General features: G+C 40.8%; 1 protein-coding gene across 1 annotated transcript in view; it reads left to right on the forward strand.

The window, feature by feature from the left end:
* The window catches only part of stk32c (serine/threonine kinase 32C), a 64,032-nt gene that overhangs the window by 16,775 nt on the left and 21,065 nt on the right, over window positions 1-26,192 (forward strand). The window contains exons 2-3 of the mRNA XM_025060780.1: window positions 9,193-9,248; window positions 23,679-23,830. Coding sequence (XP_024916548.1) covers window positions 9,193-9,248; window positions 23,679-23,830 — 208 coding nt within the window. The remainder of the gene's footprint in view (window positions 1-9,192; window positions 9,249-23,678; window positions 23,831-26,192) is intronic.

The raw sequence follows: 26,192 nt of genomic DNA on the forward strand, positions 1-26,192 counted from the left end.
TATATATATATATATATATATATATATATATATATATATATATATATATATATATATATGTATATATATATATATATAGGCCTACCATTAACTTATATAAACTAATCCTGCTAACGTCCTCATATTTTTCCTTTGATCCATCAAACAGAACAGAAATGACCGGGATTCATTTAATGTGATTCTACTTTTGTGTATCTTTATTTGTAAGAGGAGCAAAGATAAGAGCCACAATTTTAAAATTTAATCTCCTAAGTGAGGCGCGCTGCTGACGATGAAGATATTCCCCTTTATCACTATCCAAGGCACACGCGGTGTTCACTGCGCCGATCAAAGATGATGCGAATCCGTTCCCTCCTTGTGCCTGTGTAATGAGCGTCCTATCAGGAGGGGATCAAAGAGGACCAGTGCAAGGTCAAGATCAAGATCGCACACAACGCGCATTTCAAACTGGAGAAATGGAGAGCATCGATAGCTCAATATCTTGGATTTACAGTGTCCTGTGCTGTGCAGTGAGTCGGGGCGGATCTGCCCGTCTGTGTATTTGATTGTAGGCTCGATATTAAAGATTCAAGCAGCAGCTGCGCTACTACGTACGGTGAAATATGGCTTACTACCGCAGTGAAATATTCATTTATCAAGCAGGAGCAGATGAAGCTTTAAAGCAAGGAGTTTGTAGTTCACACAATCTTGGTGATGGTTGGTTGTACTCCCACTCTGTCTCCCCGTGACTGCACAGATAGTGAAGCAGCGGCGTCCCAAGCTAAGCAAAACGGGCAGCTTTCATCATATATCTCAGCTCCTGCTTTAAAGAAGTAAAGCATATGGCATTGTGGATATGTGCACAGTGTATGCAAATGGAACCCTGTCAGCAGAATCTGAGCCGCGGCCTGTACACACACAGCTGATAGCACAATACACAGGCAGACAACATGGGATAGGATTAGGAGCAGAGGCTTATTCTCTAAAGACAGAACAGGAAGGGATCGATGCTAGGAGGTTTTTTGATCCCTGTCCAATACGACGGTCCGCTCAGGGTGCATTCACTTAGCATGATTTGATGGCTGGGTCACACACACTAAATGTACTCTGCTTCAGCATTTTAAAGTTGGCTTTCTGTAAACATTTTAAAAGGATGGAGCCACTCATGGATACTTATGAATCACGACACTCGCAGGTGATCATTTCACCGTGTAAATAAGAATTCACATGATGCCAGTTGTGTTTGGCTTTGTGCAAATTGTGCCTCCATCTGGTAGATGGTACCTATTGTCTGAGAGCACTTTTACTGCAGTTCTGTTGTAATGGTCCAGGCAATCTGCCTTTAATTAAAACATGGCAAAGCTGCCAGCGTGCTGGTGCATTGCTGAGTCCTTACTCATAGTGTGGTGATAAAGTGAATTAGTTTGTTGATAATAATATTATTTAACTGTAAATATTGATTTGAAAGTTCATCGTTTCATTATTGTACCCTGATTGGTCGATTAGTCGTTGCAGCAGTAGGTTGAAGAATGAGGTGGAGGTTTCTCCAACCACAAAATGAGATTGTTCAATGTCATCAGTCACAACAACTGTTGCACTGTTTGTTGTCATGTTACTGAAATTGAAACTTAATTTGCAATATTTGCACCACTGCAAAAACATGATGTAAAAAACTTCTACTCTTGGAAATGTAGCACACTTGACCAACCTAACCATATTTGTTCAACACAAACTCATTTAAAATATTTATTCTACACACTCTGGAAAAGACCAAGGACAAAGACAAAGACAAAGCATGTTTTCAAGGTCAAATTCTCCGTTTCTCTACTTTCTCTACACTCTTTTACCACACTGGAAACTGAAAGTATTAACACACACACAATGTTGCAGTCGTTCAACTTGACGTTCCTCCCAGTCTTTCCTGCAAGAAAACAAGCTGGCCAACAGTGGGTGGGCCTGCACTCAGTGGTTCCATCTTCATGGTAGTTTGTGTTTGTGTGTTTTGCAATTGAGTTGCTGAATTACATGGGTTTCTAGGAACCTGATATTGTCAGACAGAAGCGTACCTCACTCTGGAACCTATGTTTTAACCATAAGTCTTCATATTTGAATATGTCCTTCATGTGTCTGTTCAGGCTCAGTACTTGGCGTATGACTACTTTAAGATGTTAGTGCGTCTGGTAAGGGTATATATCCCACATCACTTAGCCTTCCCACTCTGCTGTCCTGGTTGTTTGACTCCCCACAGGCAGACACTGCCTTCTCTGCACCACCGTGAATCATTCTTGCAAAGAATAAAAATGACAAAATGCATGTCCTAACAGTGGGGAGACCACTGACAGAACCCCCCAGCCCCGCCCCTCCTCCACTGTGAGCTCTCCTGTTTCACCAAAGACACTGTGTCTCGTAAGTTGAGGATAATCACTAAATGATCAATAATCTCGACCCCAGACACTGTTCCTCTGTCAGCACCAGTGGTTGCATCAAGCTGAGTTAAATCGCTGCCCTGGACTGCAAATGAGCAGATGTACTAACTAAATGTAGGGGTGGGTTATGGTGAGGGCGGAGGGGACACCTAATATCTTTGATGTCAGCAAAGCTTAAGCGTATTGATTTACGGTGTACCACCTAATACGGAGGGGCCGAGGTTGACTTTCCATTTCCATTCACGTCCTTAAGGAAGAATGGGAAATCCTAAGTACCTGAGAGTTTCTAATGGCATGGCCGCATTCCAATTATACATTTGTTTTTAGCGCCGCATATTTTAAAATACATAAGGTTTTCCATGGTATAGTGTCAAATTATATAATAGGAAATATAGTAAATATATATGTAAATGACATGAATATAAATATAGTAAATATACATACATATAAACCAACATATATAGAATCCATAAAGAGAAATATAATATATATTTATCTTCCTAACATGTCCTGAGAGCACTACGCAGACGACCCATTTTTATTCGAACGCTTGACTAAAGACGATCTCGCGGCCTACATTACTCTTTTCTAAAATCTTGAGAAAGTGAGTCCAACAACGCTCCTCGCCATGACGTACAGACTATCAGTGACAAATCTCTCCCCAGCTAATCTAAACTGGAGATATGAGCGCATAAGAAATAAGTATCTGCGCTCTTGATAAATGGTCCGTGCTTTCCTCTGACAACTCCCTTTGTGCCTGGAGCAGTGACTGTGTTGGTGATTAATTAAGAACTCTTCATGAGAATTACTATCATCTAGAAATTCACACCTGAACGGAAACATGTCAGAAACTTCGGAGGGTACGCTAGCTAATGTCTTCCATCTGTGGTTTTACTCATTTGTCCTCTACGTGTCCCTTGTCAACGGACAGCCAACCCATCTGCTAATTGTTTATCATTAGGGAAGGCTGTTGAGGTGAAGGGTAGGGTGAGGGGTTCAGATTATTAGAGTCTCCCATGATGGAGGCAGAGTTAACGGAGAAGAGGTTAGGTTTCGTTTCTCAACAATATAGATAGGATTGTGAAGATTAGACCGACGGGAGACAACGTTCGGGGGTTGAGGTTGAGATGGTGTGGACATGTCCTGGTCAGAGATGATAGAGCTATTTGGACATCCTCACAATTTTGGGATCCAGTTGCGGGCTGGACTGGTTGGTTGTGGACTGGATCCTGCCAGTTGGTGTTGGTCTAAAATAATTAGAGGTAAAGCTTTTTCACCAAAGATACTTTTGGACATGCAATTCTCAGGAAAACACACACGGGGAAGCAGAGCGTGTTCTCAGACTTGTAGTTTCTATGGCCCTTGACATAGACTTCATGCCAATATCAGCTCGTCCACTGGAGCCAATCGCTCGAGCCAACCCGCTGAGGACCCCTGTGGTGCCTAGTCATCATGTTTTCCTGCAGTGTCAGCAGCGTCCAGTTCTGTGAAAAAGAAACATGTTGTTCTTCTACAACCGCTGGTTGATCGGATTTGAGCGCCATAGGAGCTGCACTTGTCTGCATGGTTTGGCCGTAGTGTTTTGTGCAGTGTACAGTGAAACCTGAGAGCAACGGACGGAGTCTGCATCGTAACTGCGGACACTTTGCTTTTTTTTTGCTTTTTTTTTTCTTCTCGTGTAGCCTCACTAACCCTAACATCAGCTTTGTTGGTTTCTCTGGAGAACCACTTGACCATGAAGCAGCTGACTAACAGCCCCAACAGGAGCACTGTGAATTTTCCCACGTCCTTCTTATGAAAAGCATTTTTTCTATGCAATTTGTTAAAATTGAAATCACGAAAAAAAACATTTTTAATTTTCCTGAACATTTTTCTTAAGACCGTCAACGTCCACGGACTTTGATTTGCAGCATATGAAAAGGAATGAATTGAAGAAAAAATCTCAACTTTAAACCTAACTTTGAAGCCTTTTCAATCACAAATTGGTTCAGGTTTAGAAGGATTTGTACATGTCCAACCAGTTCACAGCCTCCCACGCTACTTCTCCTCACGCCGTGCCGTCCAGGCACCTGGGTGAGCTGATGTAATGGCTCCAGGAAATGCGCTGTCTGCTCTAATCATCCCTTTAGCATGAAAGGAAAACCAAATCCCCCTTTTCCACGAATCTGAAGAGCAGACTCATTTATTTAGCCATTGAGGGCTGCTTTTGTTTTGCTTCTCATTATCCAGTGACTCAGTTAGGAAAGTGCTGCGGTGCTGGGGGCATCGATCCGTGTGTTCAATAACAAGGTGTGGTGGACGCTGGCTTTAGGAATCTTTAAGTCCCTTGTTTCTGATTAACGCTTAAGGTTCTTTTTTATGTAAGTTTGTACTGTGCAAACATTTATAACAGTATTCCACAGGGGGTTTGAAGTGTAAGACCCACCGTACACTTTTATTTAGACAATTGGATAATACTTTTGAATACAGGATAAAGTGGTGTATGTCGTAACACAGATAAACTCAAGAACAATGGGAGTGAATACAGAGCATTTCTTCCATCATTGCTAACTATTTTTTCCAAACCCTTGTGAGAAGTCATCTTGTCGGCTTGAAATTTTAGTGAACTGGGGAGTTATATAAAACGCCCAATAAAAAACCCCAGCAAAGTATACTTTGTCCTATTTTTAAGAAAGATGATGGATTGTGTTTTTTTTTCTTTCAGATTTTTGCTACAAGTCACACAAAGTATTAGTCATCCTGCAGGCTGATCCTTCAGAGTGTACAATATTATAAATATATATTTTAATCGGCGCTCTGTTACACTTCACTGAAATCAAATTTATGACATTTCTGGCAGATTTTGCCCGTTAAAGCAATAACTCATACAGGTCATTATTTTTAATTTGGGCCGGTCTTCACAGTGTTTCTGCCCACTGCTGTTCCGCTCACCAGGATCAGCAGCTTAAAGTGACAGGAAGACGTGTCATTTTCCAAAACCCACTTCCTTAAAAACTAGTTTGAATTGGTTCGTGAAAAATATTTGTCAACATTTAAATGTTTACAATGAGAATATTTTATGACAACAGTTTTGGCTAGAGTGATGTCTGTGCTAGTATGAACAATATGAACCCTAAGACAGGATTTTTGAACCTCAAATGAGCTGAGGACCACTGCTGCTAATGTCATGTCACTAGGGGGCGACATCAGTTATTGATGTTCAATACAAAAACCCTGATATTTTGGAAAAGGTCGTTTATTTTATTTTGTTTTTAGCATGCCTGCCTCTGAAGCAGAGAGCAGCAACATAGGAAATAGTTTATTGACAGATACCAATTATTAGGACATTTGTTAAGGCGTGTAGCCTCTTTAAAAAAAAGGATTGGGCCTTTGGAGCTCAGCCCTTTCTACATTCCCAAGGAAAGGCCTAGACAAATCCCTGCTCCTTATCTTTCAACAGCAGTCACTTTCAAAAGAAACACATTCTTTGTGGTCCAGAAAGGCCAGCCTTGTTTTCTTGATCCACCTGGGAAAAGGGAGGCGTGAGTGTGTGAGTCCTCCTTCTGTTACATTCTGCAGTCGCATCAGCTGCAACCATTTTGTAAACTCAACTGCAGTCTCTTCTGCGACTAAGATGAGGAGATATCGTCTGTCTGAGTTAAAAATATAGGTTAGAGAGTTTTACATAACGTCTGCAAAATTAGGAGAAATCACTTTTCTTCTCACTGCAGCCCCCGGCACTTTCTCCCTGCAGTGTCATTGTTTGCACACTATACTGAGAGAAATGTATATAAATATAAATATATATATTTATATATGTGACCACTCCCCATCTTTTGTCATATAGGTCATGTTATTATAAGTGTTTTGAGAAACCAGCTTACATACTAGCTGCTAAATCCACCTCAATTAGCTGCTAAAGGCTAACAAATTGCAGTAAATGTTGACCAAAATATCCAAACAATGACCTAAATTAAGGAATGCCTTAAATGAAAGGACTATTCTGTTCTGTATGAATGCACAGTGCTGCAGCTTAAGAACCACCTTAAAAGCCACTGCATGTTCACGGTAGGGTTTCTGTGTGTAGGCACCAGGGCGCCTTCAGAACCATGTCACATGAAAGGATTAGCCATGTATAAAAGACTGAGTGGAGACAATCCACTCTGGATTAGTCTTATCTCCCAGAGCAACCTATGAAAATCACACCTGGTGGCTTTTGTCTGGGAGCAGCCTGCTATGCGAGAACCAGTCCAGCATAGGTCAGTGGGCAGCAGGTGAGTCCGCAGGTGCCCGGTGTGAGCCGTCCTCGCTCGTTATCAGTCCTCGTCGACATGGACAGGAGGCTGTGGGGATGAAATGTACACGTCCAAAGTGACTGACTTTTAAAGAGGAGTCACAGGAGCTAGTGTCGTGCCTGCTGTGCTCACATCTGCCTGGGGCACTGTCTCACACACACACACACACACACACGTTGCATTTATAAAACTCCTACATAATAGAATGAGTCAGTTTGATTTTTTTTTCTCACAGATTTTGAGGCTGTATGTCCCATTTCCAGGATGTGATGTAATGGAAAGGGGGAAATTATATTTATTAGGAGCATCCCTTTAAATTACAGAAAATATAATAAAAAAATGCTTTAGACCAGCAATTTGAAAGTCTTGAAGATGCACTCCATGCTGCACCAACCACCAAGACCTCATTTATTTACACACCAGCACATGCACAGGCATAAACACAAACACAGGTTGCCATTATAATTAATATTATTAATTACATTTTTTCACAAATCCAAATCCACAGAAATCTATACTCTGCTTCCCCCCCCCCTTGTTTTGCCCCTCCCATGAAGCCCTCTCCTCTCACATCACTTATTAAAAAAACATTGCTTCACACAGTGTGCTTCAGGCTACAGGGGGAGCAATTAAAAAACATATTAGTAAACCATTATTCAAACCCAGTGGTGTCGTTTTTCATATAATGCTAATTTCATGTTAACAATAGGAGTCCTGGAAATTAAACAGCATTATCAGTATAATGATGTGACAATGGAGCAACAACAGTACACACGGTGGGTTCTGTTGCATTTCCCATGTTATTTGGGTAGCCCACTCTGATCTCTGGTAGCTAACCCTGATTAATATATATATATATATATATATAGGAGCCAATCCTAACAGTACGTGGGCAAAGGCAGGGTACACACTGGGCAGTTGATAAAAGTATATATTTTTAACTAGTTAAACAAGCTATTTAGTAGTGGTTCCCAAATCTACAGTGTCTGTTGAAGACCCAGTTGTGGGTGGGACCTTTTTCAAACACTATAAATTAAACAGGACAGATCAATAGACCAGTTCATTTCCAATACCCAGTGCCCTGGGCCCCCTATAGGACCTGCCCCTCATTATGGGAACCACTGCTGTGATTGTATGTGTGTCACTTATATTAATGTATATATATATATCATAATTTATGGTTCAATCAGGGAAATTAATTTTGGACGTAGTAAGATGTGGTGAAACACAACTTGTTTATTGACGAAGTGAAACCATTTCAACACAAAGCAACATGTTTTGACTTATTTTTCCATTCAGATCTACAGCCTACTGCTGCATTTCATGAGCTTCCCACGTCTTTTATTCATTTTATCTCTAAATGAGTCGGCCATTTCTGATTTGACTTGAAGTTGCATGACAAACGCAGCAATCAACTCATTTATGAAACTTTCACCGTCCACTGTGATACGAGCCGTTTGATGAGTTCACATCTTTAGTCTCAACTGAAGCTAAACAGATGTTTTTATTTTTTTGTGTAATGATAAAAGAGGACACTTTAAAAAAAAGGAGACAGTCTGACACAATCACCTGCCGGAGGGCACACAGATCATTTCTTTTCTTAACTTTACAAACAGAGTTCTGAGTTCTGTTTTCTGTAAGCAAATGTTGTCAGCTGCTGTGAAAACAACAGAAGGAAAAATGAATAACCCCGAGGGCAGCCTTTACTATCAAATACAGGGTAAATATACAGCAGGCATTGAACATTTAACCATGAACAATTAAGTGATGAATTATTGGTCATTTCCTCCTGATTTAAAAGTTTTTTTTTAACCAAAAACACATTCATGTAGCATCCATTAGTCATTATTATTTATTTTTTAAATGCTTATTGCTACATAGTGGATAAGTGGTTAGCTTACTTGCTGTACAGCAAGAAGGTGTTGGTTTGATTCCGGACTTTTTTGTAAAGATTTTGCGCTTTTTTTTCCATCTTGACTTCCAAATGGATACATGTCTATTGTCTATTGACTCCTGAATTTGTCTTCTGCTAGAGAACAGTAATATAGGACAGATGATACATCTAAAGGTTGTTCCTGCTCCATCAGTCACCTAAGTTTATTAGATATGGCCGTACAGAAGCTAATCCCTGTCTGTTCGCCCCTGCATGTAGGTTGTAGTCCTGAGTCAGGCATTGATTGCATAGGATTTGCCACTGAATATTGTCACTTCTGTTTGCTTTGTTGTGTGACTCAATATCCCATTAAAGCGTGTGACTTTAAAAGTAATGGTGCAGCGGCGGCAGTGGCGGCAGCTCTGTTGTTTAACTGATGGAGAACCACACAGTTCACGTGTAGATGTCAGCTTTTCCAACGTGCTGTCAGTGTTTCAGTCAGCATGGAATGTTACAGAACAGAGCTGCAACAACAGCAAACGTTTCAGCGCGCTAATGCAATACTTGCCACTTCTTGTTCTTCCATCGGAAATGCCCTAAACGTCATGTCTAATGTCTCTCTCTCTCTCTCTCTTCACAGTGAACTTTGATCACTTCCAGATATTGAGGGCCATTGGGAAAGGCAGCTTTGGAAAGGTAATGTAACCTCCAATTTCCATTCAGCTGGTGTATGTGAACTGCGCCTCCATTACTCAGCACAGTAATTATCTCTGTAAAAATCCAAGGCGGCAGAGGCAGAGGTGGCCGTGAGTGTGGACCTCATCGTAATACGCAGCAAAACAGGATAAATAACTACTCAATTATATTAAGTTGGAGGAATATGGCTCTGGAAAATTGCTTTTAAAAAGCTCACACACAAGACAGACAATTATATTTTTATCATGTGCCAGTGAACCTGCTTGGAGTTTTGACCCCTCGCCTCCATTTAATTACAGGGCGGTAGAATGGTGTGACTTGAGCTGTCACTGTGCACAATGGCTGACCTGCAGAGAGCTTTGGCGTGAGCCGCTGCCTGTTCTGCATATTGTTAAAAGCCCATCACTGCACTTCTTTTCATTTATGCTCCAGGTGCCAATATCATCCTCGATGACTGATGTTGATAAAATAGGCATCTCAGATTAACCTGACATTTGTCAGTCAACGGATTCCTTCGTGTTGATGTTAAACGCCCGTGAGACATCAATAATGGCTTTATGCCACGTGTACCTGTGTGTGTCTGAGAAAAACTTCTGAGGGATTGAAATCATTTTTTTCTACTCCATCTTTTGTGGCTAATAATTGTTCGTTATACCGACTTGTCTCTGTACCTTTTCACTGATTTTCTTTTTAGGAATTCTTCTCGAAGCACATTCTTTTGTCAAAAATATGCCCCTCTGTTTTATGGCAAACCGCTGCCCGATGCTGAATACATTATCATGTGAATTTATGTTAATTTCAACTTATTGCTTTGTACCTCCGAGCTGCTGTCACTTCAGTTATGAAACAAAGGGGAAGCTGCGTCAAAGAAAGAAAAAACACACCAAAACTGATGCTGGAGAACCCCATGATTTTTATTATTTTATTATTATTAGTTACACATTTGTCTTTGGTACTTTTTTTTTTTTTAACATTTTCTTAAAGGGTGGAAACACAAATGTGCATTTGCTTTTTAGTTTGAGGCTTTAAAATAGTTAGTATTAGTTAGTTTGAGGCTTTAAAATAGTTAGTACTAGTAATAATAATAAAAATATAAATTCCAGATGTTACAGTAAATCTGTAGACAATAATACATTTTTGAGAATGACAAACGCTCCTGTTCCACTGAGTAAAAAGGAAAATACAGACTAAACAAAATAGAAATTAGCATAAACACGTCTACTCACTTGCTTCCTGTGAATGTTGACTAATGATGTCATCGTGTAACCATGCCAAGCCTTTAATCTGATGTAGGCCACATTCAAACGTGACTGCAATTTGTCAGATATTAATCATTTCACTGTGGAAATCTTTATGTGGTGAATAATGAGTCGTGATTAATAAACCATTTTCCTCATTCGAGAGCCCAGGAAAAAAGAGACGGCTCCTTTATGATGTTCAGCTTCTGCAAACCCACTGTTTGTATTGCAGTCATGCTCATGTGTGCATGAGACCTGCAGTGAAATTCCCCCCCAAAAAATCTCGTCCTTGTTGGAGGTCATCTTGTCTGTGGTATTACTCCAACTGGTACTTCCTGAATATTCAACAGCTACAGACCTGTTTTATATGTGAGCAGTAATATACATGGAAAACAAACGCATGACCTTTGGCTGGCAACCAATACATTAGACAAAACCTGGTGTAGAATAAGTTTTTTTGGAATGATTAACGCGTTTCCAATTTTAAATATAAAGATAAAAAACACAAAAGCCAAAAAATACATTCAGGCACAGCAAAAAAAAAAGTATTTCTATTTATCGCAGTGCGGTTCTGTGAAAGGATCTGAATATTTCTGGTTTCTGCGGTTGTTCCAAGAAATTCGTTACAGTGAATGTACATGGCTGTGTTGGCCCGTGCACTCACTGTGAAAGCGAATGAGTTTCTGTGATGTGACTCCTTCTTGCACAGTAGGTAGTTGAATTCAGATATGCTGAAAATGAGAAAGGGGGAGGCAGCCTGTGGGGGAGGCAGAAGAGAAGAACTTCTTCTCTGAAAAGCCGTTACAAAATGGTGAAGTCTGGTTCGGCTCGTTCACTACTACTATCTAGTTGTGATACAAGTTTAGTAATACTTTCTTGTACTTTTCTAGTATTTTGTTTTGTTTGCCAGTATTAGAACCCAAACCCGTAGTTTTGTCATCCCAACCCAGACTAAAGCCTGTGCAAACTTTCACTTTTTAAATAATATAACTGTAGTCATATTACCAATGGACTAACTAATAATAATACATATTTTAAAAATAGGTTGTATGTCATTCAAAATAGATTTTTGGTGAATCTGCTACGAACTTAGTGAGTGTTGGGTTGTAGTGTTCCCCAAGGTTCAGCACCGGGCATACTTTTTTTCTATAAATGTGACATGTTATGCATGAATGTATGCATTCTCACTTCTAAACGAACCACCCTTCGCTTTATGATGTAAAATCTGTCCTTTTGATATCATGCCTGGCCACAGAAGTGTGTTGAATCTTTACCTCAAATCATCAATTTTGCAGCCAATATAGTGTAAAATAAAATATATTAATAACATCTAAATAAGCGCTCTAAATGCCATCGCTGTCTGAAGTCTTGGAGCATGTTTCCTGTATCAACTGGAGAGGCAGAGTAAGGAGCTGGAGGTGATTATTTCCGCAGCAGAAGTGGCTCCAGCTCACCTCTAACCTATCTTCTGTAGGGATGTGTGGTCATATACGACACCACAGTGAGGATAATTGCCTGCTCCTCCAGGGCTCTGTGCCGCTCCGCTCCTCTGTCGTACCCCCGTGAGTGTCACATTAGTGCTGCGTTTGTCAATCCATCGTGTCTTCTCTCCGGCAGCACAGGAAACTGTCGCTTCTGCCACAGGCCTCATTAAGACATCTGGGCTTGGAGAGCTTCGGTGGGGAGTTGAAGCTCCTGGGGGACACGGCCGCCAGGAGTTTGGCAGGGGTTTACTGACAGCTCCCTAATGCCAACAGTCAGATGGACAGGTAAACATCTAACCAGAGACAGGAGAGCAGGTGGAAACAGAGGAGGAGGGTCAGGGTGAGTGCTGGAGCTCAGCTGGTGGCTCCTGCTACATCATCCCGTACTGTGCACTTGGATATCAGTGGAGATGAACCCTCATTAGGACCAAGTCTGAGGGACATGGAGAGAGAGAGAGAGAGAGAGAGAGAGAGCGAGGGACCGACAAAGGAGTGGGACTGGAGAGGAGATTGGAGTAGGGAGAAAGGAGAAGCTGCAACACCGTCACATCAGGGGGAAGGCGTCGGCGTCTGGGGAAAGGTCAGAGGAGGAGGGAGCCTTTGTTGGCGTTTTCTCTTTCCATTAGTCCTGCGGTGCTCACAGGCAGCACAGCTAGTCACTTCCTGCCTCTTTAGACTGACAGTTTGATCTGGCTCATAAAATCTCTCTCTCTCTCCCCCTCTGTCTCACTCCCTGTCCGTCTCCCTCATATCTATCTTCTAGCTGCAGGTGCAAGGAGCTCAGATGCTTTTGCAGAGTGTTACTTTTGCTGCACGGCTCAGCTGCAGCATAGCCCACAGCAACCCATTAGCCTAGAAACGTATGCTCTTCCATTACAATGCACCTCGATAGTTTTCACAGTCCAAAGCTCTGCTGTGTCGCCGTCGAACGAGGCATATGGACACCACGGCGTTAGACACCGTGTCCACACTGGTTCATGCTTCTCACACTTCACATTCTTTGCAGAAAAGCTACAGTCTACATTTTCATTAAGGTTAGCACACATGCTAAAAATGCAATACAAACTAAAATAACTGATGCATGGCCAAAAAAAACCAAACATCTGGGTCGCATACACTTTTACAAGTTAGCCTGTCGATAGAGGAGCATGCTAGCATGTTAGTACTCTTAATGTTGTCAAAACTATAGAACAGACGTGAATATTGTTTTAGTAATGCACACCAGTAGAATACATGTGTTCTCATCTCTCTACAGCAATAAGAGGACAAATTAATATGCTGTCAGAATAATAATATATTTTGAGATCAAAAATGAAAATAGCAGCTTCACACTGAGCCTGAAAGCTGTCACGACCCACTGCCGTGTTTTTTTTTTTTTTTACTTTATTATCAACTCATCCTGCCAACAACCATCTTTGAACATAGCAGTAAAGCCACTGAATAACCAGAAAATGTATCACGAGCGTTTGTAGCATTCCCACTAATGCTATGTTGAGATTCTTGCATGTGTTCATTATCATTCCAACCATGCCTCCCTGGAGAATAGCCTACCAAGGCTCTCAGTATTCACACACTGTAATGTTGTTTAACTACTCTGCCTGTCTGAGCCAAACAGGAGAGAGCATTGTGTTCCACCTCCACGATTCTGGTTTCTGTTCAGTTCCACCGAGAATAAAAAAAGAAGCACTGAGTCCTGCAAACTGTGTCGTTCCGTTACTGATGCAGCGTCCATAGAGTGGACAGAGGAACACAGGACACACTGTAGTTTGTGTACGTTGTTGGTAAAGAAGGCAACCTTTTCATTCACAAAGCTGCTTCTATTTTGTCGTCAGTTCTGCTTCAGGATTCAGTCAAGTGTCCTCACAGTTGGTCCCCAGAATCAGAAGCAGGAATATGTAGAAAAATATTTGCATGTGTACCAAGTATAAAATGGAAGCTGTATTCATAATTATAATATAATCCGTGCAAAATGCTAATGTTGCTAATGTTAGTCAGATATTTGAAAAACACAATAATATAATAGAACTATAATAGTAAATTGGATTGTTGCACAGAGTACAGTTTAATACCCAAGTATTAAGCAGGATATTACACAAATACTGCCTGAATATTACACAGATGAAATCAGATTGTTGCACTCTATCGACCAGAATACTGAGGAGCAGAATCATGATTTTGCTTCTGCACTAACATTTGACAGCATTAAGGACATCGCTGGTCTCCATAGGCTTATCAGCAGCAGCAGCAGCAGCAGTGTCGTCCCAGTAAGACCATGTCCATATCTGACGGGATTGCTTGGTCCAGTAGTATATCTCGTATATATTAAATATAGCTCTCTTATGCGCCATAGTTACATTACAGAACCTCCATTATGAAGGCATCACAACAGAGAAGGATAAGGTATCGAATTACAGCTTTTAAATCTTCTCAGGCTGCTGAATATGGATGAAAACCTTCACCTTGAATCAAACTTGTGTTTACACTTGCAGACGTGTTTGATTCAAAGAGGAGCCCTAAGCTCTTCTTGTGCAGTTTATGTCTTTTTTTCTTAACATTCCCTGCTGCGTTTTATCCTGCTAATGTTTCTGCTTGACACCTTCACACATGACTGGTTTGAAAGTTGGCATAAATCGGAGGTGAGCACAAGCTGGAGGCATGTAGCTTGTTAGTGCATAACAGCTTCTTCACTAGTTGCTAGTTGTTGTCTTTGCCCAAAAGGTTTTTACAGTGTTACGTCAGTCTAACTATTGGATTGAAACTTCTCCTCATACTATTGACACTTACTGCTGTAACACAGAGAACCTAAAGTCCATATAAAAGGAAGACATCTAGGAAACTAGACGATGGTAGAAAGTAGTTTTGACTCAGACTTTAAATGATGTGTCACTGGATACTCTATAACTACTAGCTAACTAGCTGTGCACCAGCCAGACTGTCATGTGTTTTCTGTGAATTGAGCTATTGGTTCAAAAACCTACACTCTTTTCAGTTGGCTTTTTTAATGAAAATATATATATATTTTCATTCGTTGTTTTTGTTGAATCTTTCTATTAAATTATTCAACTGGAGGGCCTACGTTTTGATGGAAGCCCTGATTCAGGGAGAAGCTCTTCACGCCACCATTTTCTTTTAAATACAGTATGTCATTTCATCGTTGAAGCGTATAGACACAAATGTACTGTTCCTTTTGATGCACTCAAGTTGAACTTTTGTCCCTGTGAACGCAACAGAGCAAGTCATGTAAAGGGCACAGTGAACTCAGAGTGAAGAAAGAAAACAGTATTGTTCAAACGTAGTCAATGCACCTGTGAAACAGATTGGCTCTTGTTGTTCAAATGAATGCAGATTTCACATATACTCCAGCATGCAAAGAACATCAGAGCCGTGTTTGTGTGGGTGACTTGCTCCTGCGCTTCCGATGACTCTGTCAACACTGTGTCTTGTAAATTGCCTAAAATATATTTGTATGTTCTTAATGAGAAAAAGAAAGAAAAAAAAGAAAAGAAAACAATCAAAGCAGAAGAAAGAAAATCCATTCTTCTTCTTCTTTACTTCCTGTCAACCTCCCAGCTTCATGTCCATGACTGTGCTTATTAATGGTCATGCCTATAGTCTAATGGTGCATCCTGGGGCTGTGTAAATGGATGGCATGACTCAGTTAACACTAATTTCCTGCAGGCTGACAGCAGCCACTGTGAAGCAGTGAAGACAGCCAGTGGACTAATCCAAATCAAAAGCAAATTATAACTTCTCCTCACAGGCTAACGTCTCAGGAAGTCTTCGTAACTTTACTTTTTAACCTCAAAGCGTTCTTGCATCGCGACGTTACCCTTTTGCTGTTGTAGATTATTTTAATGTTAAAAACATAAATCTCCTACATTTGGTGGGGGGAAAAATCAATGGAAGCAGACACCATGCAGTGTTTTCCTCTCCTGTGTCCTTCCACATTTTAAAGAGCTGTCCTCTATCTGTCCATGTTTCATATTTCAAGTCTCGCCGTCAGAGGCTTCTGTCCGACTTGGCATTTCCCTGACCTAGAAAAAACAAAATCTGCAGTTTCCTGACTGAGTCCACTAAATTTAACACCCAGTCCTCTTCCTCTCTTTGCAATCCTCACTGTCCCAGGAGCTTTATACCTTCTGACAACAATTGATGGGAATGCTAACTATAGCAGAGTGGAAGAGAAGGGGGGGGGGGGGGGGGGAAGACTGTAAAGGTAAACAACGCATGGCCATCCCTGGGATGTAGCTGTGACACAACATGGAAGAGCTCCTTCTTTGTGCAGGAGAGTATCTTACGACTAATATTCATTTAATAGCAGTGTTCAGGGAACACTGAGACTAGGTGCTCTGAATCAACACACAACAGCTTGGGACTCAGGCAAAAAAAAAAACCTGGGCTGAAGAACCAGAACACAATTTTTTAAAGGTATGAAAGATTTAGAGCAGCAGGAGAGGAATTTAGGTTTTTATTTTTATTCGGTGCAAGTCAGCTGCCTGAAGGCCTGGTACGCAGGGACAGAGGGAATAAGTCCAGGTCACCTCCTCCAAGGTGTAATATCACAGTATATGAGAGTGTTCTTAATACTTCATGAAGGGCGACCAGCAGCTGAGAGTCTGTACACATAAAGGTTCCACTGTTGTTACTGAGAACTCGTGAGCTGATGGAGAAAAATGCTAAATAGAGCTCTTTAGCATACACCTCGGAGCAGTTTTGTTAACCGCAGACTTCCACATTCTGGAGCCGCTCATGGGATCATGGCCGTCTGGTATCATGCTGTTAACAATGCTGCAGAAAAGTATTAGGTTGACTGCTATGAAGACACACGCAGGCTAACGTATTCACCTTGTGTTTTGATGGTTATTTAGTATGAAATGTGGTGCAAAATATTTCTATAAAATTCTTGAAATCATCCTCATCTAGAGTGTTTGATTTCATACAAATAAACTAGTCTTTAAAATAACAGAATATTATTTCAAGAAGGAATCTCATTCTAATTTCTATTACATTGTCATGGGTTATAATTAATGAAATATTAAATAAAGATAGTAGCTGTTTAGTTGATATTACAGCGAGCCACTAATAACAGTGTGAGTTAAACCTCAGTCCTTGACTCGACCTTTCAGGGCAGAGGAACTGTGGAGAGAGAGTAGGATGTTTCTAAAAGACACTTGGTTTTCTACTCACTGAAGCAAAATGACCATTAGGGGTCATGAGAGTAAGCAAACACATTTATTTCTTTTGGCTGCTCCCTTCTGTTGTTGGAGGGCAGGGCTGTGGTTTTAGTCCTCGTAGTTAGTATGTTTATATTCCCCAACCCCCCAGCACATATCAACATCCTGTATGAAGGAAACTACTGCTGTAGTGTAAAGTGCTTTTAGGACCAGAAAAACACTACGTGCTGTAAGTGCAGACCCTTTGACTGCTGGACTGTTTGGTTTGGTACCTGGTTTTTTAGATCTGTCTTATCATTTGTCAAGGTCTGCAGCTCACACAGGAAGCTTAACACTTCCTCAGCTGGGATGACTCGAGTTAAAAAAAAAACGGTAGCTGTCATTTACCACAGCGAGTCTCCCATAAATTTTTCGTAACGCCTTCAGAATCACCTGTGTTCCTCGCCTTTTAAGCCAGTGGCGAAGTTTTCAGCGCCCTTCAGCGCACTGCGCTCTGACCTGTTGAGCTGGCGAAGTTTTCAGCGCCCTTCAGCGCATAGGAATAGGAACATTTATCCTGTCCTGTCTCCATGGCTGTAATATATACATTATATGTGCTATAAAAGTCAGAAGTGAGATTGTGGTGCTATATAGAAGATTTAATTCCTGCTCTGCAATAAAGGAAAGTATTATGGGATTCAGATGAACTTCCCAGTTGTCTTCATCTGTCTTCAGTTGAGCCGATGTTTCCTACACCTTGCCCTCACAATGGTCATGTGTATCCTGGTCATACATTTAAGGCCGGGACTAGTGGGTTTGATCAAATGGCTGTGATCTTGTGATTGGCTGGTGGACTGTCATGTGATGACTGTTGGGATTAAAAAGGATGAATGAATAAAAAGCTCGACCTGCCTGACCTAATATTTATTATTCATTACACATTCTTTCACATTTCTTCTGAAAAAACAAATCCTCTCACCTGAATCTTATTGGGTTCTTAAAGGTCAAGGTCATGACCCCTTTATCGTAAAAGGTCTGATTTCCCAAATCATTATCCAGTGACCTCCCAAATTAGCATCACCTGACCATCATTAACCTGGTAAAAAGGCTAAAATCGGATCCGGTCTCAGCTCCTCAGTGGAATATATAATTCATCATATTCTCAGCTGTAGATGGGTCAAACCTGCAGATGGGTCAGGGGAGCTGGGCCAAGCCACTCTGGTTAGACTTCCAAGCTTCTGCTTCTATTTTAATTCTATTTTAAGACTTCTGCTTAAAATATATGATATTACTAACTTCATATTAAAACTGTGTGTCTGTAGAGATGAGTACGTACTGCAGCAATAATTTGGTAAAACATTCTTTAGTAAAGAAGTCATTAACACGCTCCCCCTCTGCCAGAGCCACTAACTCTGATAACATGCTAACCGCAATAGCCAGTGTGGCCTCGTGTAGTAGACCTTATGTATTTCATTAAATGTTCTATCTCTATATATTCTGAAATTCTGGATTCTAAAATATCTGTAAGAACCTTATCTTTACTGTGTTAATATAAGCGTTGTCATATCTGCACATATATATAACCCCTGCACAGTTTGGGATTATTCCAACACCGATGTTCTGTTTAATATTATTTTTCTTAGCTTCATAATTTAGGGTAAGACCGGAATGCAAATCGTCATCCCCAGGCCTGGTAAAAACATCCGGAGCAGCACAGCCTTGTTGTGTTAGTTCCAGTTAGCTATTTCCAGCTCAGTGTACTGCGGTGCAGCAGTGTGACAACGATTACCACGAGGGGACTGAATCCTTGGTACATGGAGGGTAAAAACGTTCTGCTTTTGTGTATTAATTTATCAGCTATAATGACATCATTCTCTCATATAAATGAACACATGATCAATAATGATGACATCACATATCCCTGCTGGAAAAAACAAAGGGAACTCAGATGCTTAGCAGGTATTAACTGGTACAATGTTGAAGGAAACACTGTTTCTGTTGGCCCTTATTACAGCTTCTACCTGAGGGTTACTGTTCTCCTCCTTTGCCTTAAACCCCACCACTATTATTCAGTAATTGCCACTTATAATGCCTCATTAAATGCCATTACAAGTTTTCGAACATATGGGTGAATAAGCGTGGTGGCTTTATATAGAGCTGCGGATGGATTAAGATGTTGTTCAAATTCAAAAGTGTATCTAGATGCCAGGTTGGCTGACCCTGTGAAAATCAGAACCACTAACAGCCTGTGAGCTCCTCATTAGGAGAGCACTTCTCCTTTCTTAGCGCTGATTAAATAATTATTGTGCCAAAAAAAAAGAAAAGAAAACGTTACACACCTCGGTGCTCAAAGCTATCAGAAGTGAGCAGCGCAGCAGTCAGTGAGGGTGAAGCTCACAGGTGCTCTCGACTATCACGTTGAATATCTTGCATCATTATGAATATCTTCCCATCCTTCTTGACGTCTAGTCATCTATCAGAGCGTCCACGGAGACGTCCGCCGCTCCTGCGTTACACAACTAGCCACACATTGACTTTGCCTGTGTGCGACCACCTCTCACAGGTTCAGTTGGATAGATAAGCGCGCTTCGTGTGCAGCTCTTGGTCACAGATTCCTGCCAGCACTGTGGCATCACCTCACGGAGACACGAGTCCTTGTGTCTAAAGCCTGGAGACACGAGTCCCTGGCATCACAACCCACGGTTTGCAGCCCATGTGAATGGCCTTTTCTTTTTTTCGGCGGTACAAACCGTGCTCTCTGTTGCATGAGGCCCCAGCAGTGTGACAGCTGTTGTGTTGGTTTCACTGCCACTAGGAGTGTGACAGTGAATTTCACTTACAAGTAGTATGTAAATACAGCATGAAAGAACGCTGGTGTGTGTTTGTTGTGCGTCGCTGCACACAGACTTGGTTGGATTTAGGAGGAGTTGAACAGGTAAACAAAGATCAACTTATAAATATTTCTTTAATCATAATTCTCCAATAAAATGTAGCCCCGTGTGAAGTCTTATTGATCATTTGACTCTTGTGATTATTTTTCTAATCTTTTTGAATATTTATTCTTAAGACATCAGACTTACAGTACTTTAGTCTTTCGCAGACAGAAGCAGAAAATACTCAGCGTACTCCACATTGTAGTAGTCGTATAATAGAGTAGTCATCCTTCTTCAAACTAACCTTAAATAGTAAGACAACACCAAGACTGTGTGCAGGTATAAAAATACCTGGCTGTACTTTACTGAAAATCCATTTTAAGCCTTCTACTGACTAGCAACTTTTTGTTCATTAAGCTCCGACTCCGAATGTGGTTAAATGAACGCCTGAAATGCAGCAGCATCTGGTCAGTGAAGAAATCTGGCAGCGCTCTCATCCGCCCTTCTCTGGCTTCTGCCGTTCGTGTTCAAAAACAAAATGACCTTTATGTTTGGATATTATTTCCCATGCCTTGTGATCAGTAGGTGCTCCAGAATAAGGACTTTACAATGGGAACCTCAGCAGCAGTGTGACGGGTTGGCTCAGCAGCACCAGTGGCATTTTGCAGATAATGTTACAGAATTAATTATGGCCAGTCTATTGTCCATGACTGTACAGTTAACCATTAGCGGCTTCTTCCAGTTTGAAACAAACACATCACGATGATAAAAGAAACCTGTCATTTCGATCCCAGTGATGTGTAGCCATTCAAATGGAAAGCATTCAGCCTATCTCCCCGAAACGTCGAGTTTCCTCTGCTCACACAGAACTAGCCTAATGCATTGAATTGCTAATGTACGCTATGAATATATGAATAAATCCTGTTCAAAAGCCGTCACTTCACGTTGTTGACCGTTTCCTGGGGGATTTCAGATAAGTCGGGGCAGCTACGGGACAGCAGACAGTGAGACATCTGATTGTCAGAGATTCCCAGGGTTTTACCACCTATAAGTTCGCTACAACCATTAGCATGATAGCTTTTTATAGCCGCCATTTAGCAAGAAGAGACAGGTTTAAAGAGCTATACTGTTAGATGAACGGCAACAGATTACAAAGAATGTGAAGCAGACTAGGACTAAAGGATTTGAGCGTTGCAAATTTTTCCAAAGAACATTGAGATAAAAAACTTTACTTTTTGCCTGGCTGCTGCTTTAATGTGTTTTTATCTTGGATTTCTAGCCACCTTCCTTATCTCCTTCTGTGCCTCTGGAAACTCTCTTTGGGTTTGTCGGATCGATGACCAATCTTATTTTAATCCTGATACTGATTTCTAGACCTGGCCTTTGGATACGGGCTCATCAGATGGGTTTTTATATATACAGAGATAAATTTGTGTGAGCTTTAACCCATGGTAAATAAGGGAGTCACTGAAGGGTACTGGTCACTGGAAATGTTACTGACAACACTTTCTCTTTGAACCACATGAAAGCAGTGCATGCCAGGTGCACTATACCATTAAAAAGAAATGCTTCTGCTGACCGCACACTTCCAGCACATGACACTGTTAATGGCCCCTCACCAGGCAACAACAGACTGGAGTCAAACGCTCTGTTATTTTATAGTAAACAAAATGTGTGTGTTTGTGTGTTTTTTAAATAGTTATTAACAAGTGAATGAGCAGACCGCTGAAAATACTTTAAAAGGCACAATCATGTCTTCAATACTGCCCCCTTTCTACCAATGATGGTACACTTACACATTTCTATTTGCATTTTAACTAATTACTCTACTTCAGCCATAACTGTTCGACGTAAAAAGAAAACAAAAAGGCAAGCAATATGTTTACTACTCCCTCACAACCTTTCTTTTTATTGCTTTGTTTAATTGTTTCAGGCCTTTTATAATAATTGACTGAAAGAAGCAACAGAAATACAACAAGGAAGAGTTTATTATCCAGAAGCAAGTACAAGTGCAGTGGTAAAATGTTAAATTAGAAAAAATCGGCTTTTTCTTCTGATTATTGTAAGTGAAATCTGACAGTTGATAACGGCAGCAGGCGTTTTCTGGCCTATATGAGTTATGACGAGCAAATGAAGATGACAGAATATGGGATCTCAGAACAAGGAGGGAAATCCAGATGGAAGAAATTGGAGAGACAGCCAAGTAAGACCTGGCAGTCAGCGAGCTCCGTGCTGGAGGGGAAGTAGAATACAGGGGCTGACTTGAAGGAAAATACAGACTTTAATTTAATCTCCAGCCAAAAATGTTCTCGCTGAGTTATTTAAACCAGAATTCCACTCAGGTGCAGGAGTTGATTATAATTAAATTTCTTCTCTGTGTTGTCATCGTGCATGAAAGCTATTCATAATACTGAACCCCACAAAAATTGGAGTAGGTTAATGAGGTGTTAGAGCCAATAAAGAATGGAGTAAAGAAACGTAACTTTAGCTACAGTTGAACACCTTCCTCAGAAACCATTTAGAATGTTACACATCGCTATTAATTTAGTTAATTTTCCTATCATTTTAGTCTTTTTAATATCAAATCTCAAGTTAATTAAATACAAACTAAGAAATGTATTAACTTGCAGATTTACCTGTGAGTGATGTCAGGTTTCAGATTTGTCCTTGAAGAATTGTTCGGATCGTGTTTGGAGGTAAAAATGAGGAATAGCGTTGGGGTCTTTGTCCCAGGGGCAACATTGAGAAACACTTACGTAATGCAGGACTTTGAGCGGCTCCTTGAGCTCGATTGTGGTTGGACAGTAATGCTCCTGAAATGACTCCGACCCGTCTCTGGCGTCCCGTTATTCTGTCTCCGATCTTATGCTGCCACTTCCTTCAAAACCACAGAACTTGTGATGAATAAGTAACGAGGTTATTTGTTTGGAAGTGGTTTCTGCCACATGTTTGTGTTTGGAAATGAAGTGCGTTAGAGCTTCTTGACCTGTAGAGTTAAATGGTCAAGTTTCTTTGCCCCCAGTCATTAACAACACCTAAAGGTTCGTCTGAGATGTAAGGATGTAACGACGCTTGATGAATCGATGGAAAATCAATTCATCATAAGTGATAAATCCACATTGGTTGAATTAAAAAATGGGCGTCAAGTGAGTGGTCATAACATGAGACTACACACTCTGGTACAGTAGGTGGCGCTATGTGCCTAAAAACATTGGTTGTGACCCTCTTTTAAACCACGGTCCCTATGCAGCCTATGTGACGTTCAGGTGTTTAAACAGAACGTTGGAAAAACTTCTTAAACTGTTTTGAACTGAACTCTTTCAAGTTAATATTTTTTTATTATTCTTTTGTTGTGCATTTTTTTGTATTCTGTTATTCAAGATAACAATTTCAGTTCATGAAGTTTTACCACTGCAGTTGGTAATAGTATTTTACATAGTTCTAAGAAATAAAGCATCCTTGAATTTGGTCAAAATTTGTCTGGAGCTCAAAAAATTGTGATCAAATCAAATTGTTTATGGGTACATCCCCACTGACACATTTTTTTTACGTTACAGCCCTTGTGAATTCATTGACATTTGAGTGGGTTTCTTTTTTTCCAGGTCTGTCAACAATGTAATCACAACAAAGATTCCATTGATCTATTTCTCCTTTTTTTTTTTTGTTGTGTTTCTTCCTGCAGGTGTGCATCGTGCAGAAGAGGGACACGGAGAAGATGTACGCCATGAAGTACATGAACAAACAGCAGTGCATAGAGAGAGATGAGGTCCGAAACGTCTTTAGAGAGCTTGAGATCCTACAGGAAATTGAACATGTTTTTTTAGTAAATCTCTGGTGACTATCCCATGTTTTTACACTTTCTATGTGGTCCGCCCTGCCTGCCTGTGTCAGTCATCGGCTTTGTCTGTCTGCCTGATTGCTGTGTGTTTACGCTCAGACAGGAGAGTGCATGTTCACTGTGAGAACGACGGCAGCCTATAAATAGATGTGCTCCTTGTAGACGTTGTGTCCCCCGTGTTGCATGCACCGTGTTTTAGGAATCTGGAATCAATTTGAAAAAAAAAAACATATATATAGATATATAGCTAAATATATATTAGACAAACCTGCCAGATATTAACACCTATTAGTCTAAGAAACACTTTACACAGCAGAGACATTTTAGAATATTAGTTTTGACTCTGAGCTCATGAAGCACACGTTTGATAATTACTGCAGTTTGAAATGACCTTACTCTTCCCTGGAGTCTGAAATGTGGGTGAATGGAGGCTGCTTTCATTATTCAACGCTCATCTCCGAGTGGGACACATTTCTAAATGTAATTGGGGACCTGGCACAGGATTCGCCGAATATTACACAAAGCACTTTACTCTCCTGTAATTGGTAGAGTGAAACTGCATGTGCCTATCTTCTCTGGGCGAACGCTGCCAGATTATTCATGCAATCCATGATTCATCGATTAAATGTAGATCGTGAGTGAGTAGATGACCGGAGTTGTTTCCTGAGCTCATTCCTTTTTAAAGCAGTAAATGATTTATGTTGAATCTACAGAGTCCTGCGACAGAATCTACTTTACTTAAAAAACAAACAAACAATGGGTTTCTTTTCTTTCTCCTTTGCATTAGTGTTCATGTTTGTTTCATTCTGTGCTGGTGGTCTTCCACTCGTCTCCGTGAGCCGACACCCGGCGCTGTCTCAAATGGCAATTAGTGACAAAGGTGCTGATGTGTACTGATGTGACTACTGAGGAAAAAGCAGCATTGTGTCATTTGTGTCTTAGCAGGAGAACGTTGAAAACAAACGATCAGTGTGCTGCCTTTACTGGCCCAGTACATGGTCCTGTTGTCAACAGTGTGTGTCTGCCTCATCTATATGTGTCCCCATGTGCCGTTATGTTAGATACTTGTAATTCCAAGGCTCATTTACATAATGAAAGATGGATAATGAAAGTGTTTTTCTGAGATGTGATGGCGTTAAGAATGGAACCCAAGAAAAAAAAAAAGTGCGTTGTGTGTGTCCAAAACAAGTAGGTGGATTCTGTTTTTACCATCCAAAATCCTGCAAATATCAGTTAGAAAAAAAGGAATAAATTACAAAACCTAATTACCATTTAAGGATAAAATCAGGAGCAGCTGATGATGATGCTGATATGATGCATATTTCAGCGTGCATTTGCACAAAAAGTTCCAGTTGCTGAAACAACAAGGCCAAACACGATGCATCAATGCACTTTTACATCTGGTTTATTAAGTGAGAGAGCCATCCAGGTTCTGTCCATATTAATATTGGACTTGAGCGAATCATGAATGTTAATGTCTGCCATTAATCAATCTGGCGTTAAGGTCGTGTGCTGCTACAGGAGAAGCTTCTGCAGCGTCTGACTGTACCTGCTCTCTTCATGCTAAGTGCTATAATCATTATTAGTAATAAAAAAGCTAGTGGTGTTCATGCTAAAAAGCACCAGTCCGGGATTTACCTGAAAGCGATTCAAGGACCATCCAGGACATCCGTGCTGAGCAAAATACTTACTTGGTAAATGGCACACTTAGCACCGCGACACACTCAGCTCTGTAGGCACTCACCACATTTATCCACTGAATTTGCAACCAGAGATGTTAGAGAGGCAAACACATTTACTTAGTGTTTAATTTTCTCACATCACTGGATTCACTACAGACGGCTCCCACGTTGAGCCTTCTCTGGGTACAAAGAAGTAATTCAAGGAAAGTTTTGATCTGTCTCCAGGCTGTGGAGGGCGATGCTGAGGAGCTGCAGGAAATCAATTTATAGCTGAAGTCAGTAATGGTGTGTTTGTTATTTCCGCCCCAGTTTACACCAACACTTTGCAGGCATCTGTGCGTGACAAAAATATTTTGTGTTGCACAAATCGTCGGCTTTATTTAGCTCCTGCTGGAGACGGAATCTCAGTTGGGCAGGTAATGAAATCGGCGGATGATAATCCTTATATTTGTTCTTTCCTCAAGAACATCTTGGTTCCTAATTGTTTTAATGGTGTTTTTATTGTTTGCCGTTGAACCGTTCCGATAGTTCCCAGAGGCCCTTTGGTCACGGGTTAATGAAACCTAGAACACTTACACTTTTTCTCACGTGAGTGCAGTATTGATTTCTTATATTTTATATTAAAAACCTGGTGTGATTTATCTGCCAGTTGCCTCTTCTCAAAAGCCAAAATCCA

This window comes from Cynoglossus semilaevis, chromosome 12 (genome assembly GCF_000523025.1).
Source record: "Cynoglossus semilaevis isolate Cse_v1.0 chromosome 12, Cse_v1.0, whole genome shotgun sequence".
Classification (NCBI taxonomy): Eukaryota; Metazoa; Chordata; class Actinopteri; order Pleuronectiformes; family Cynoglossidae; genus Cynoglossus; species Cynoglossus semilaevis.